This window comes from Astatotilapia calliptera, unplaced genomic scaffold, assembly GCF_900246225.1.
Source record: "Astatotilapia calliptera unplaced genomic scaffold, fAstCal1.2 U_scaffold_13, whole genome shotgun sequence".
Classification (NCBI taxonomy): Eukaryota; Metazoa; Chordata; class Actinopteri; order Cichliformes; family Cichlidae; genus Astatotilapia; species Astatotilapia calliptera.
This window is the reverse complement of record NW_020535652.1, coordinates 474,864-489,570: the sequence shown is the minus strand read 5'-3', so window position 1 is coordinate 489,570 and position 14,707 is coordinate 474,864. Positions and strand designations below refer to the sequence as shown.

Genomic DNA, 14,707 nt, shown 5'->3' with positions numbered 1-14,707 from the left:
GTGGAAGAAGCCGCGAGTTTGTCTGTGAATTTCCCATTAGGTGGTAACGTACACGGTGCTTGCTCGGAAGTTAAGGGTTTTTTTTTCGCTGTAAAAAGAAGTTTTCTTCCCACGCAGTGAACAGCGGACACTAACAGCGGTCACTTTTTACGGAATCAAACTCAAAGTAAGGTCAGTACTTCCACGCTTTAAACGCTGCACTCTCATACTCTCTCCCACACTCCATATATTATCCATTGTTGATCTGCACACAGCTTTTGCCACGAATGTCGCACTCGCTTACGCCATTGTCATGAGACACTCTCGCAACAAATCGCGGTTTTAGTAGTGCAGTAACACAGCGTGCTTACGGGAAAGTTCGTAACTCCGTTGCATCACTGTGATGTAATCGTCCCACAAATGTGGCCTTAGAAGGATGCAGCCCATGAATTTGGACATCCCTATTGTGTAAAACTAATGGCATAGGGAGAGGAAATTTTGCTGAAATAAATCATATAGTCACTGACCTTATTTAGCCTCTCAAAATATAATCTACTGTAACCTATTGAGGCCAAGCCCACAGGAGTTGAGCACTTCCTCCCTCACTCAGCTCCTGACTTTTGCTTTTCACACAGTCTGACCAAACAAAAGTAGAAATTCACATAATTTCTTTGGCTTTATTGAAGAGAAATTGCAGAATGAAATAAGACACCACTTTTTTGTTTCGGTACTAGACCACACTTAAAGTCAGTTAAAGTCATTCTCAGTATCAAACATGGCAGTTATATTTGATTGCTGACCACAAACTCAGTGCATCTGTTTTGGAAGAAAGTAATGTGACACTTATTAGATTAGAGGTTGACCTCAGTGAAAAGCTGCAAAAGCTCTTTCCGTGTAACAGCATTCATACATGTCTAAAAACAGAAAGAAGATCAAACAAGTTGGCTAAGCTTCAACGTCTGTATTTCAGGCAGGTGCCTTTGCTTGTGTTCAAACTTTATATATACTTATAACCAAATAGGAATGGCAAATAGTTGTATCTGACTAATTAAAGAAAAGCTATAACTGTCCATACACTTGTACATCAAACCCAGTTGACAATAACAAAAACAATATATGATAAAACCGGGTTACTTCTTTGTTTTCGCTCTCACTCAGAGGTGATGATGTCTTCAGACAGCTCTCTCACTCTGAAAACCTGTAAGACACACAAAAGAAGAGTAGAAGATAAAACAGAATAGAAAAAGTTAACAATAGTTTAATAATAAAGTAGTAATAAGATAAGCTAAGACAATTTTTTTTTTGTCAATGTAAAGGCATAATTAGCACAATAGCACAAAGATATTGGAAGGTATAGTAGCGCAACAACGCAGAAACAAAAACATAACAATGTTCTAAGTATTACCACCCAATTCCCAAAGTAGTAACCACTTAATGTCCAATTAATATCATAGTACAGTGGAGCTCTACTACATTAAAAATGCTTCTTCATCTTGTAATGAAGAAGGACAGTGGGAGTGATGGGAATAATAACCACATCAACATTGGTGATGATGGTCTCTGTCTGTTATTCAATCTGTTTCTTAGGCTTGATTTAAAATTTTAGGAAAATCTGATATTGAGGGCTACAAAAAAAAATCATTCCTACATCACCCCATTTTGTAAGACTGCTAACAGAACAGTGAGCTAATGAAAACCTTACATTTCTAAATGAATTTTTGCTGTTTGCCTGATAACTCTCCATCAGTCACAAGAATATCAGCTATTCATAACTGTTTGTTGTATTTAATGTTGCCTTTGTACGAAACTAATAATAATAATAATGGATTGGATTTATATACCGCTTTTCAAGGCACTCAAAGCGCTTTACAATGCCACTATTCATTCACTCTCAAATTCATACACTGGTGGAGTCAAGCTACAGTATTTGTATTAGATTTACTGTACAACATATCCTCTATGCCCTAGAAATCTCAGTTCTAATATATTTAACTTTTTTTAAAATATATGACGACCTCTACATCATATATTTTTTTGTTTTATGGGTGGTCCAATGGTAAAATTCTTAATTGTATTCTACTTTTTTTTTCTTCTCTAGTATAACGATTTGCTACTCACTGAATATTATTATTTAAAAGTAATTGGGTTCAATTTAAAGTGAATTTTAAAACTGAATGCATGTTTGAAGTTGTACTTCATGCCACATGTAACTACTGTATCTTGAGCTGTCTGAGATACAGTATGTGTCTAAAATAAGAGCTTTAAAATTGCATTTATAGTATTTATTTATAGTTGTGTGGTTTTCATTTACGGTCTACGTTTTGGAAACTCAAATTATCACTCGCATCTATACATAATAAATACATAAAAGTCAAACAAAGCTACAGACAACATCACATGAGAAAACAAATGCAATCCTTTTCTTCACAGAAGTATTTTTGTGATATTGTTGCTCAGTAAAATACCTCCTGTCTTTCCTTACCTATTATTTCTTACAGCTTTCACTTTTATTTTAAAAACCTTTGGGAAAGAAAATCAGACACAGTATCTGCCTTACAGGCTAATTTTTAATATAATGGTTATAATAATAATAATAATAATAATAATTTTAATTACCTCTCTTCCAGTAGCCTTTGCCAATGTGATACAGGCCCGCTGTCACCAACAGAGCACTGACTAAAATGGTGGAAATTATCCGTGTGGCAGGAGAGGAGGAATGGCTCCCCTGTTTCTCTGGATTGGTTGTGTAATTTAAATTTTGAGAATCTGAATGATGGTTAGCAAAATAACAAAGGTTTAAATGAGGCAAGAATGGTAAACCATGAAATGTTAATTTCAACTTCTTCATAAAGACATTACACAACAGCTTTGCATAAAGAGGATCAACTTTTATTCATATTACAATTATAAATAAACCTTATTTTAAAACATCCCAGTGTCTCACCTGTGATGTTCAGCCAGCTCACTGGTGATTCTCCAGCTCCTGAGATAACACACTTGTAAAGTCCTTCATCTGACTTGGAAACTCTCGGGATGGTCATGTTTCCTGTGGAGCTTCTGTGGATGAGATATCCATTTTCGTAGAAATCAGCTTTGAAGTTGGAGGATGGAATTTGGTTTCTGCAGCTCAGCGTCACAGTTTCTTCCATTAACACAGGAACAGCAGGACTCTCCAAGATCACAGGACCAGCTAAATGAGATGCATTTATCAATTAAATACAGGAAATTAAATGTAATTATAATATATCATAAAATATTGTCCTTCTTTAAAAGTAGGCTACCAGTGACAGAGAGGTTGATAATGTTGCTCCTTGTCCCTCCTTCAGTCTCATACCAGTACTCTCCACTGTGGTCTGTATAAACAATTTGAATGGAGCAGGATGATCCTGTTGGTGTCCTCTTGTTAGCTTTACTACATGATTCTACTTTCCCATTAATTTTATGCACAACTTCACAATAATTGACTCCTTCACAGTGAAATGTCACTGGTTCATATTCGAAGAATTGCAATCTGTTTGGAACAACACGAAGAGAAACTGCATCTGAAACAAAGAAAAAAGTAAGACTGTTGAGAGTTTCAGTACTAAAACTGGCATACTGCACTTAAACATTGAACAAATAAAAAGGTCAAAACAAGTAAAGTTCCTCCCTCATCCGCAACATGTATTAATGCAAGCAAAACCATTGGTACTCACCAACTTTATGATCCAGTACACACAACAGAATCATGATGGTAATCACTGAAGAGAGATAAAAGAGTGGAGTACTGTATAATTACTAAATATACTAAAATTAAAGTATTACTACATCTTATACATAGTCCATAAAAATACCATAGCCTACTTTTCTTACCTAAAACATTAGAGATAAAACTGTCATGTTTTTAATCAGAATGAATGACCTAAATTTTATAATGATGTAGAAATAGAGCAACTACTCACACTGTCTGATGCAGAGAGCTCTGATCTCCATGTCGTCTTGATGTAGATGGAAGACTTAACAATAGTGAGCACAGGTGTCTCTTTCCTACTAAAAGTATTTTTAAAATAATTAAATATTTTTCAGACGTAATGCTATTATATAGTTTTACAAAAGAAGCGTTCCCAAAGAAGCTGAGCTGTTTTTGTGTCAAGTCAAGCCTCACTGTTTCAGTTCACTGTCAGTGGGCGGAACAACAAACCAGTTCAAGATTAATACTGTGTTTGATGCAGCTTGTTGACTGGTTTATGTTTCCTGTGCTCAGTTTGGTGTACGGTGCTGAGATATAGCACAAAAGTAGAAATCTCGTCTAGGGGTACTCAGCCCACTCAGGGAATCACCAAAGTCATTAAAGTTATTTTCAATCACAGGATAGCAAATGTTACTATAGTGTGTGATTGGATGGATAGATAAAACAGCAGCCATTGCATTCTCCATCCCAAGACCAAATAAACAGATGTATGGTTTTGCCATGTTTTTGGTTGAATAGTTATTTGCATTAATGAGAAGCTGAACAAGTGCGAAGTAGCTGATAAATGTTTATATAAATATCGTTAGGGTGGCATAAAGAATTACCATCTGATTTGTTACTTGTTGCTAAAGTGAATAGTGTATGTAATATTTATATAAAATGTTAAATGTTGTACCAAATAAATAAATAAAAATAAAAATAATGGCTTCCATCTTTCAAACAATAGCTGTTCGTGATTTAGTATCTTTCTCATCTTTAAAACTGATTACTTTTACGTTTCTCATTCTGATAAGATCCTGTCAGGTTCTTTAAGGAGCCAACATTTCCTTCTGCCAATCAACTTCATAAATAATATGTAAAATGTATCACAGTCAAAAAACTTGTTTTTAAAATGTAACTTTACATTTTCTTGATTATGTTCAAGTAAAGAAAGAACTGCAGACCTGAAACTGAAAGTAAAATCAATGACACTTTTATAACTATTTTGCAATCATGTGAAATAAGCTGACAAATGAAATTATAATAGAAGACAATTCACCAAAATGCAACAAATACAGGTTTTAAACAGCTGGTTTTGCAGATTGTTGTTTACTGGGAACATTTACAAATCGTGTTGTGTTCTAGAGCAGGTCGATCAAACTCACTCACAAATTTAGTTTTAAAATTATCTACCCTCAAGTCCAACGTGGTATGTGTGTGTGTTTGATATCCACCTTGTATTGTATGAGTAATCCTTAAAATATATAATAAAATCTTTGTTTTTTGTATTTATTATTTCAGTAATATAAAATACAATCAGATAAAAGTATATATCAATATATACAAAATCATAGGTCACACGGTGTTCACAGATGTTTCCAGATGTTTGTCAGAATTATGGTGGCTGTTTTAAAAATTGCACTTACAAATATGACTTTTATTTTTTTATTTTTTTTTAAATATTGTCATTTCTTAACACAGTCACAGAACATGAAGCATCTGCTTCTAGAAGCTTAAAAAGACAGAACACAAAGTAATGAGTATCTGGATGAAACATGATGGGATACTAACTATTTAGCTTTCATGTTTCCATTTGTCATCATTAGCTGAATCATGTTCTCTCATCATCTCTCATCTGTAGATTTGATTTTCCCAAAGTGAAGACATCCCAACAAAAGCAGAAGCAAAGCCAACATCATGATAGTGAGGGCAGTTCATAAGATGAGGTAAATATGGCAGCTGCGTTTTTCTGCGTTCTCTGTGTGAGGGGTTTCAGAGATGATAGAAATAATTTGTGAGACACAATTAACTTTCAGTGCGTTGTATACATTTTGTATAAAGGTCTGGATACAACAATATTTAGTAGACAGAAATGCATAATATGATTGTCTTTTTTCACCCTGGTTAATTATGGACTGTCCTCATTTATAAATTGTTGTATATGCACCACTGGAAAAACTGACTGCTAAAAAAGTAAGCTCGAGTTTCAAAGGGTCTCTCTAACTTTCACAGAATGATCACAGAATTGGCAGAATAAACCTGTTATTCACAGGTTGGTGTAGCGACATGAGTTTAATATAATTTTTTGGCATTTAATAAATACTATTATTAGGTTTAATAAATCAGTTGTAGTTTAGTTTTTATGTGGAAACAGACACGTGCACAGTTTGATACACAGAGCTCTGACCTCCATGATGCTGTGGTGCTGACTGCGTGGACAGATGTAAAAGAAGTAAGCATGGGCTTGGCCCTTCTCTTCTTAGCAGTTACCAACCAATCTGAAAATTGCTGTTCAATGGTAAGATTTTAGAAAGCGTTATACCTGACTCGCTAACAGTCGTCTTTGACAAATATTTTACTTGACACATTTCATTTTGGTTTTCATAAATCTCATGTTCTTTCTAGAGTGTCAGGTGACATTTTTACCCAAAGCGATGCAACTGTATTTTGCTGATGTTGGAGCTGGAGATGATCCACAGCATGTCTTTATCCTGTCTTCCTTCTCTCACCCCAACCGGTCGCAGCAGATGGCCGCCCCTCCCTGAGCCTGGTTCTGCCGGAGGTTTCTTCCTGTTAAAAGGGAGTTTTTCCTTCCCACTGTCGCCAAAGTGCTTGCTCATAGGGGGTCATATGATTGTTGGGTTTTTCTCTGTATCTATGAAGCGCCTTGAGGTGACTTTTGTTGGGATTTGGCGCTATATAAATAAAATTGAATTGAATTGAATTGAATTGAATATGGAGACGAAGACAACAGACAACAAGGACAGGAAGAAACAGGGGTTTAAATGCAGCAAAGAGACAGTCAAAGAGAACTTGGGACAACTGGAGACATTTAAGGATGCGGGGACCTAAGGGAACTAAACAGGGAATCACAGATAACTGAAATTTTGCCACATGTCCACAGACACTGGATCTTTACAGTTTAATGAGTCTGCAGATGACGTGACGTAATTTGTGGTTCTGGTATCCTCACATTTCAGGACCAAGAGTAACCACTAGATTGCAGCAAAAGAAAGTTTTTTTCTCTTCACTGCATAATGATCAGTGACCATCCACAGATTATCACTTATCAGTAAAACAGCTAAAGAAACTTCTTTAGTACTTTATTAGTTAACGCTTCTGTGGTGTTTATTTTTTATGCTACTCAAGTAATGTTGGTGCATTAGTTTCTTTACTTACTGGCTCTTGTTTTTTTATGAAGAATGTTTGGCCGACATAGTCCATGTACATTATTCTCTGTGCAATTGAAGAATCAAAGCAATTTTTCTAAGATGAAATACAAAAAGTGCAACATTAAGACATCTTTCACATGGATATCTACTTTTTTGTAGAAACTTGTGGGTTTTTTTTGTCAACTACTTCAAATTCAATTTTTTTAATGAAATTTGAATATGCAGCGTAACAATTTACTTTGCATATTGTCAATCATGACAAAACATGATAAAGCTTCGTAATGTCATAAAAAGACATGCAAACAGTGCAACAAAGGACTGAACAGAATTATGCAAACACAAGACAGTGCCTGCAATAGAAAATATGAATAATGACAGTGAGCTGTGCAACAATGAATGTAAAAAAGGTATTTGGTAATTGGAATGTATAAAGGTGTGTGTGTGTGTGTGTGTGTGTGTGTGTGTGTGTGTGTGTGTGTGTGTGTGTGTGTGTGTGTGTGTGTGTGTGTGTGTGTGCGCGCGCGCCTGGGCGTGCATGTCAGTCCAATCACTGAGTATTCAGGGGTCTGACAGCTTGGGAGAGGAAACTGTTTCGCAGGCTGGCAGTGAGGCCCAAATGCTCCAGTACCTCTTGCCAGAAGACAGCAGTATGAAGAGTGTGTGTGACGGGTGCGTGGGGTCCTCCACAATGCTGGTGGCTTTGTGGACCAAAGTTGAGTCCAAAAGTCTGCAAAACTACAGATAACAATCCAGCTGAAGAGCAAACACAATTAATCTTTCAACTTTGTTGGGTTTGCCGCCAGAGGTAGGCTACTGTATTTGTTAAGGAAGGGCTTTTCACATATTTGGGCAGTGGAGATGGGCAAAGGGAGTCTCAGCTGCATTCTCAGCAGGGAAAAGATTGATTACTATATTTGTTAAAGATATAGCATTCATAACATTAAGCAGCGAAGACGGGGCAAGAAACTCCCATGAGAATCTTTAGCAGTGCCACATTCAATTAATTATTTTTGGACTTGTCACCGTTGGCCATAACCCTAACCCTAACACCATACCCCTAAGCGTCCTGATGACACTCGGTTTATGCTCCAGTGGATGATGAGAATCAGACCTTAAATACTGATCTGTATGCTTTGATTCCTGTACTCAACTTTTAAATGTCCCCCATTACTGATGGAAATCTCACAGTCTACGAAGGCTAACCTGACACTTTTCATATCTTCACTGGAGAATGTTGTGTTGGTCCACCGAGTTAATGTGAACAGCAAATTGTGGTACGTCCTGAGATTTGATTTTCAGCGAGGTGTCATCCACATCTGAATCAATAAATTGTGGTGTTCCAGGGTAGATAACACAGCCGTCTTTCCCAAACACACGTTTCTGTCTTTAGTACTGACCCTTGTATGTGAAATATGTTGAATGAAAAGACATTCTCCATATTTTGCTGTGTTTTCCAAAGCACAACAAGTAATTCAAACTATCATGCAGTTCCAGCTGGACCACACTTAAAGTCAGTTAAAGTCATGCTCTGTTACAGTTCTTGGTAATTTTGACCGAGTATTTTGAGGTGGCTGTTTTGGTTTCTGTTTGTTTTTTTGAGCCCCTTTGTTCTGTGCCTACTGTGATATTATTCTGTTATCATATGTTACCTTATATATGTAATCAAAGTAGTTGAAGTATGATACTGCTGTAGATCATATTATACCCTTTAATATAGAGTGTGTGATCAGTATGTAGTTTTAGTTGTTCATTATACTTCTGACTTAAAAGAGTGTGAAAATCATTAGATCTATTGGTTTGACCTGTATTACTCAACACTGTTGAATGTGTTATACTGTTTCTTGACATGTCATACTGCTGAATCATGAAGAGAATGTTGTGTGCAGAGGACCTTGGGCAGATAATAGAAGAAACAGACCACATTCCAGACCCCCACCTTTCAGAAGAGCAGAAAGACAGGGAGCCGAGGTCATAACTTAGGCGCCGTAAGAGAGAAAGAATGTGAATGTTTAGGCTTTTACGACTAGGTGGGGGCCACTAGAGAGTATAAAAAGCTGAGTAACCCGTCACCATTTTGAAACTTGCTGTGACCCTCTGCAGGCAGGTCTCCCCATCATGATGGTTCTAATGCTCATAAGTATTGAATTATATGGAAATAAATGATTGTTGATTGAGCATTTATACACCGAGTATTGTCCTTCCTTCAGCCCAAAGACTCAAAGAATTGGGAGATTTCAACACTACCCTGGACCCTCCTGTGGGTCCCCTCTGTCAAGTCAGTCATACTGTCTCCTCATGAGTCTGTTCAGCATACATACTTAACTGGATAAAAAATAAAAAATAAAAAAAATCTTAATTCTAACCAATATAAAAACCATCTAATAGATCACATTAGTCTTGATACAGCCTCTGCCATCACATTTGATCAATCCCTTTGGGCTCCTATGATCGGCTTCATCACCTAGTGGGGGTTGGGGGGTCATGGTTTGGTCCTGCCTTTGCTATTGTGGTTGATATGGGGCCTGGATCTCCTCCATACCTGCTTCATGCACTGGGGGATGGGGCTATGACTCCCCACACTCCCTAGCAGATCATTACATGGAGAAACCTTTGGAATACAAGCATGCTGATCCTCACAGGTATGCACACAGGTGTACGCACAGGTGTACACACAGGTGTTCACAGACACGGACTACAGCTTTCTTGGCTGCTGCCTCAAAGCACATTGTGAGCTGTCTATCTTACATGCTGCACAATATCGTTTAATATTTAGTATCTACTGTTATCTACTGCTAGCTAGTTTATTGTGATGGTGCTGTTTGTTATTATGTTGCTCTTTTTTGTTTGTTTTCTCTTCTGTTTTTTTTCCTCCATACAGGTGATCCAGGTGTTTTGTTTGTTTTTCTTTCTTTCTTCCCCCCTTTCTCACCGTCTCTTCTCCCCTCTGGTTTTCTTTCTCCCCCCCCTCTTTCTTTCATTCTTTCTCGCTGTCCTATCCCCCAGTCATGTCTGTCCCGTTTGTAGCAACCAAAAATAAAATAAAATAAATACATAATTATAATAAAGGTCAATCAAATGGACCAATATGGCAAGGCCATGATGATCCACTTGGTAAAATAAATCCGCTTGGCATCTTTCTTGGCCTTAAGACAACAATTCTGATGGCTAAAGATCCAAACGGGACAACAAAAAAAATAAAAAATAAATAAATAAATAAATTAGCGGCTGACCACAGTGGGCTCTTTTAAAAGCTGCAGTACCTCTTTTATTGTAACAGCATTCATACATGTCTAAAAATGGAAAGAAGATAGACCAAGTTGGTTAAAGATAAACTTATAATTATCAGGCAGGTGCCTTTGCTTGTCTTCAAACTTTAGATCTACTTGTAACAACATAGGAAAGGCAACTAGCCGGATCTGATTGAACAAAAAAATAAGCTAAAACAGTTTATGTACTTGAACACCAAACTAAGATGATAATGTACAAATTTCTTAGCAACAAAAACAATATGTGAAAATGCTTCTTTGTTTTTGCTCTCATTCAGATGTGACTATTTTTTCAGGCAGCTCTCTCTTAGCAACCTGTAAGACACAAAAAAAGTGTAGAAGACACAATTAAAAACATGGAACAAACAAAAAATGACTATGGTGCATATTACACATCAATATTCACTCCTTTGAGAAGTTCCCAAACAAGTATGTTCAGTGTAACAAATTACTTTTCTTATTCTATGTAGTGAAATCAGCATTTTTACATATATACATCACCATAAATTGAATATTATGAAGTTGTCAGTTTTACCAATCCCAGACTTATACATCTCTATTATCCAACACATATTGTGTGAATGGATCACATAAGTTATCTGTTACCTGTTCCCAGTCTTACCTGTGGTTTAGTGGAAATGAGGGGATACTCTGCTCTGGGTTTGCAGGGACCTGCTGAGGACATCTCTGTGCTGGTTCCAGCTTCTGCTTTGACACATGATGGAAATAAATGAATTGATAGCAAAAAGACTTTACATAATTTAAAAAAAAGCACTTATTTGTCATTTCAATTTTTTTTTCTGATGTCTCAATGCTATAAAGGAAATGGCTTTAAATCACAATTAGTCTTACCTTGCGGCTGAGTATCACCAAGGCCTACGCTGTGGCAACTAGGTTTAGAGGGCAATGTATCTTCATCTTGTAAAAAGGACAGTGGTATGAGGGAAATAATAACCACAGCAATATTAGTGATGATCCCTGTCTGTTATTCAATGTATTCATTAGGTTTACAATTTTTTGAAAATTGGAAATTCAGGGTTGGAAAGAAAAGAAAATCAGTGTTGTTTCTACATGGGCCCACCATTATGCAAGGTAAGAAGTACTGAGTTAACTAAAATTTTTAATTTCTATTTGAATTTCTGATGTTTGTCTGGTAATTCCACTTTCAACACAAGGATATCAGATGCTCTTAACAGCTTCTTGGTTTTTTAATTCTGCCTTTTTACAAAACAAAGATATTACACTTTACACTTCTGAGTGATTTGTATTAGATTTAATGTACAAAATATACTCTTTCTCCCAAAAAGTCTGATATTTTTTAATGTCTTTTATTTTATTATGTTTTAAATTTATAACTACTCCATCATATATTTTTTGGTTTAATTGGTTGTCAAATGGTAAAATTCTTGGTTGTATTCTGCATTTTTTTTTCTCCTGCAGTACAACACTTTGTGAGAAACTTAATCCTAGTCACTGAATGTTATCGTCAAAAAGAGAAAGTAATATGATTCAACTTAATTTTGAAGCTGAATTCAAAACTGAAGTTGTCATTTATGTCACATGCAACTATTTTGAACTGTATGAACTACAGCATGTGTCTAAAAGAAGAGCTTTAAAATTATATTCTATGTGGTTTTCATTTGAGGCGCAAGTTTTGGAAGCTCAAATTATCACTGACATTTATACATAATATATATGCGTTGAATAAAGGTACAGACAACACCACATGAGAAAAGAAGTGTGAAACTTTTCTTCACAGAAGTAATTTTGTGATATTGTTTCTCAGTAAAATACCTCCTGTCTTTCTTACAGCAGCATATGTTTCTCTGTCTGCATCCACTGTGCCCGTCTCTATCAAGATACATAAAAAAAGAAAAAGTTTTGTGTTTTGTTTTTTAAACACAAAAAATAAAAGGATTTCTTGTTTCAAGTCTTTTAGTCCATGACATTCACTTTTATGTAAAAAGTTTCCACTTAATAATAAAAACAGTAATAATAATAATAATAATAATAATAATAATAATTTTCATTACCTCTCTTCCAGTAACCTTTGCCAAAGTGATGCAGTCCCACTGCCACCAACAGAGCACTGACTAAAATGGTGGTAATGATGCAAGGTGTGGCAGCAGATGAGGAATGGCACACATTCTTGTCTAGATTATTTGTGTATTTTAAACTAAGAGAATCTAAATGATGGTTAGAACAGATAGGAAGGCTTAAATGAGACAAGAATGGTAAACGATCAAATGTTATTTTTAGCTTCTTCATAATGACATTAAAAACCTTTCAAAACAACTTAAAGCTTCTAAAAACCCATGGAAAGTTTGGCACACCTGTTTTAGTTGTTTAAATTTGCATTTTAGATGTGCACACTGGAAACTGGAAAGTATTTCAAAAATTATCATACAAACAGATTTAACCTCTTTGTTTAAAGAGGTAATTCTTATACTGTACAGAGCTTTTCTACTCTTCTGGAGCTTTATACAATATGTCACATCGACTCTTTCACAATAGCAATTCCTCCTATGCTTTAAAGCTAACATTCACATTTGGTTTGATGCATCGGAGAGTTATCTTAAGCTTATGCAGACTGGGGGAGCCAGAAATAGAACCAACAACATTCTGATCAACAGATAACCTGCTCTACCTACTGTGCAACAGCCTCCCCCAAATCATATGTTATTTATGTAGAAACACATTATTTTAAAACATCTCAGTGTCTCACCTGTGACTTTCAGCCAGCTCTCTGGTGATTCTCCAACTCCTGAGATAATACATTTGTAAAATCCTTCATCTGATTTGAAAATCCTGTGGATGGTCATGTTTCCTGTGATGCTTGTATGGATGAGACGTCCATTTTTGTAGAAATCAGCTTTAAAGTTGGAGGAAGAAATTTTCTTTCTGCAGCTCAGAGTCACCGTTTCTTCCATTAATACAGGAACAGCAGGACTCTCCAGGATCACAGGACCAGCTAAATGAGATGCATTTGATAATTAAATACATGATATTAAATTCTATTAAAATAAATTTCATAAAATGTTTGTTTAAGTACCAGTAACAGAGAGGTTGATAACATTACTTCTTCTCCCTGCTTCAGGCTCATACCAGTACTCTCCACTGTTGTCTGTATAAACAATTCTAACACGGCAGAATGATCCTGTTGGTCTTGTCTCAGTAACTTCCCTACATGATTTTATTGTCCCTCTGAATTTATGCACAACTTCACAGTAATCGACTCCTTCACAGTGAAATGTTAGTGATTCATATACAAAGAACTGCAATCTGTTTGGAATGATGCGAAGAAAAACTGCATCTGAAGAAAAAGAAAAAAAGTAAAAAACTATCAGTTTAGAGTTTTACTAAACTCTACTACTAAAACCACCATAATGCATCTAAACAATGAATGAACTGATATAGATGATCAAACAGCTGGTACTCACCAACTTTCTGATACTGTACAAACAGCAGAATCATGATGCTCATCACTGAAGTGAGAACAAAAAGAGCTACATAGTAACTATACACATACTGTATTATTTGCTAAATGTACTAAAAGCTTAAAAGTTAAATTAAAATAATAATTATTATTACATCTCATACATAGTCCAACAAAATGCAAAACCCTTCTTAGTATAGTATAAAACAAAACAATTCATATTTTTTATCAGCATGAATAACCCTAATTTTATTATTAGAATAACGTAGAAATAGAGAAAGTACTCACACAGTGTGATGCAGAGAGCACTGACCTTCATGTCGTATTGCTGTATACAGAAAATTGTAGCTTAACTGAAATGAACAGGGGTGTCACTTTGCTGATAAAAATATTTTAATTTTAATTAGCTTTTTGTCTGAATGCAATTATCTAGCATTACAAAAGCCGTTCTAAAGAAGCTGAGTTGCTTTTGTGTCAAGTGAAGCCACACTGTTTCAGTTCACTGTCAGTGGGCAGAACAACAAACCTGTTCAGACTAATGCTGTGTTTGATGTAGCTTGTAGACTGGTTCTTGTTTCCTGTGCTCAATTTGGTGGACGCTGCTGAGATAGGGAACATTTGAAACATCTTCTAGGTGTCTTTCGCCCACTCAGGGAATCACCAGAGACACTGAAGATATTTTCAGTCAGTAACAGTAAATGTTACTATACACAAAGTAATGGTACTGGCAATAATCAATAAAAACATCACTTTAATGGTAGTGTAACATTTCAACATTTATTTAATCTTTGTCACTGAAGTTGTTAGGGTCCCTGGGTCATTGACCCAGTGTTTTGTGTTTTTGGTTCTTTGATTTTTGTTATTTCATTATATTCTAGCTTTGCTTTATGGGTTTTAGGATTATTCTTAGTTTAGGTTCTCTGGG

The 14,707-nt window shown here is 35.9% G+C and overlaps 2 protein-coding genes across 2 annotated transcripts; both read right to left on the bottom strand.

The window, feature by feature from the left end:
* Nucleotides 1-1,151: 1,151 nt before the first annotated feature.
* On the bottom strand, nt 1,152-8,113 carry LOC113017457 (low affinity immunoglobulin gamma Fc region receptor II-like). Its single transcript, XM_026160607.1, has 6 exons — nt 8,104-8,113; nt 3,921-3,974; nt 3,675-3,719; nt 3,261-3,521; nt 2,924-3,169; nt 1,152-1,177 (listed from the first exon to the last, which is right to left on the bottom strand). The coding sequence occupies exons 1-6, from the start codon at nt 8,111-8,113 to the stop codon at nt 1,152-1,154; spliced, it is 642 nt and encodes a 213-aa protein (XP_026016392.1).
* A 2,503-nt stretch (nt 8,114-10,616) lies between these two features.
* Nucleotides 10,617-14,075, bottom strand: LOC113017456 (low affinity immunoglobulin gamma Fc region receptor II-b-like). Its single transcript, XM_026160606.1, has 8 exons — nt 14,071-14,075; nt 13,787-13,831; nt 13,399-13,659; nt 13,072-13,317; nt 12,380-12,499; nt 11,199-11,264; nt 10,969-11,054; nt 10,617-10,661 (listed from the first exon to the last, which is right to left on the bottom strand). Exons 2-8 carry the CDS (start codon nt 13,827-13,829, stop codon nt 10,617-10,619), a joined length of 867 nt encoding a protein of 288 aa, XP_026016391.1. The 5' UTR covers nt 13,830-13,831; nt 14,071-14,075.
* Nucleotides 14,076-14,707: the final 632 nt, after the last annotated feature.

What these genes read in the sequence shown, in the direction of transcription:
- LOC113017457 (XM_026160607.1), bottom strand. An exon ending in AGCTCTCTGCATCAGACAGT is followed by an intron (nt 3,720 to 3,920) that starts GTGAGTAGTTGC and finishes ATCTCTCTTCAG; the next exon opens with TGATTACCATCATGATTCTG. An exon ending in GAGCTGGCTGAACATCACAG is followed by an intron (nt 1,178 to 2,923) that starts GTGAGACACTGG and finishes TGTGTCTTACAG; the next exon opens with GTTTTCAGAGTGAGAGAGCT.
- LOC113017456 (XM_026160606.1), bottom strand. Translation starts at nt 13,829, where the DNA reads ATGAGCATCATGATTCTGCTGTTTGTACAGTATCAGAAAGTTG. An exon ending in TGTACAGTATCAGAAAGTTG is followed by an intron (nt 13,660 to 13,786) that starts GTGAGTACCAGC and finishes CTTTTTCTTCAG; the next exon opens with ATGCAGTTTTTCTTCGCATC. An exon ending in GAGCTGGCTGAAAGTCACAG is followed by an intron (nt 12,500 to 13,071) that starts GTGAGACACTGA and finishes CAAATAATCTAG; the next exon opens with ACAAGAATGTGTGCCATTCC.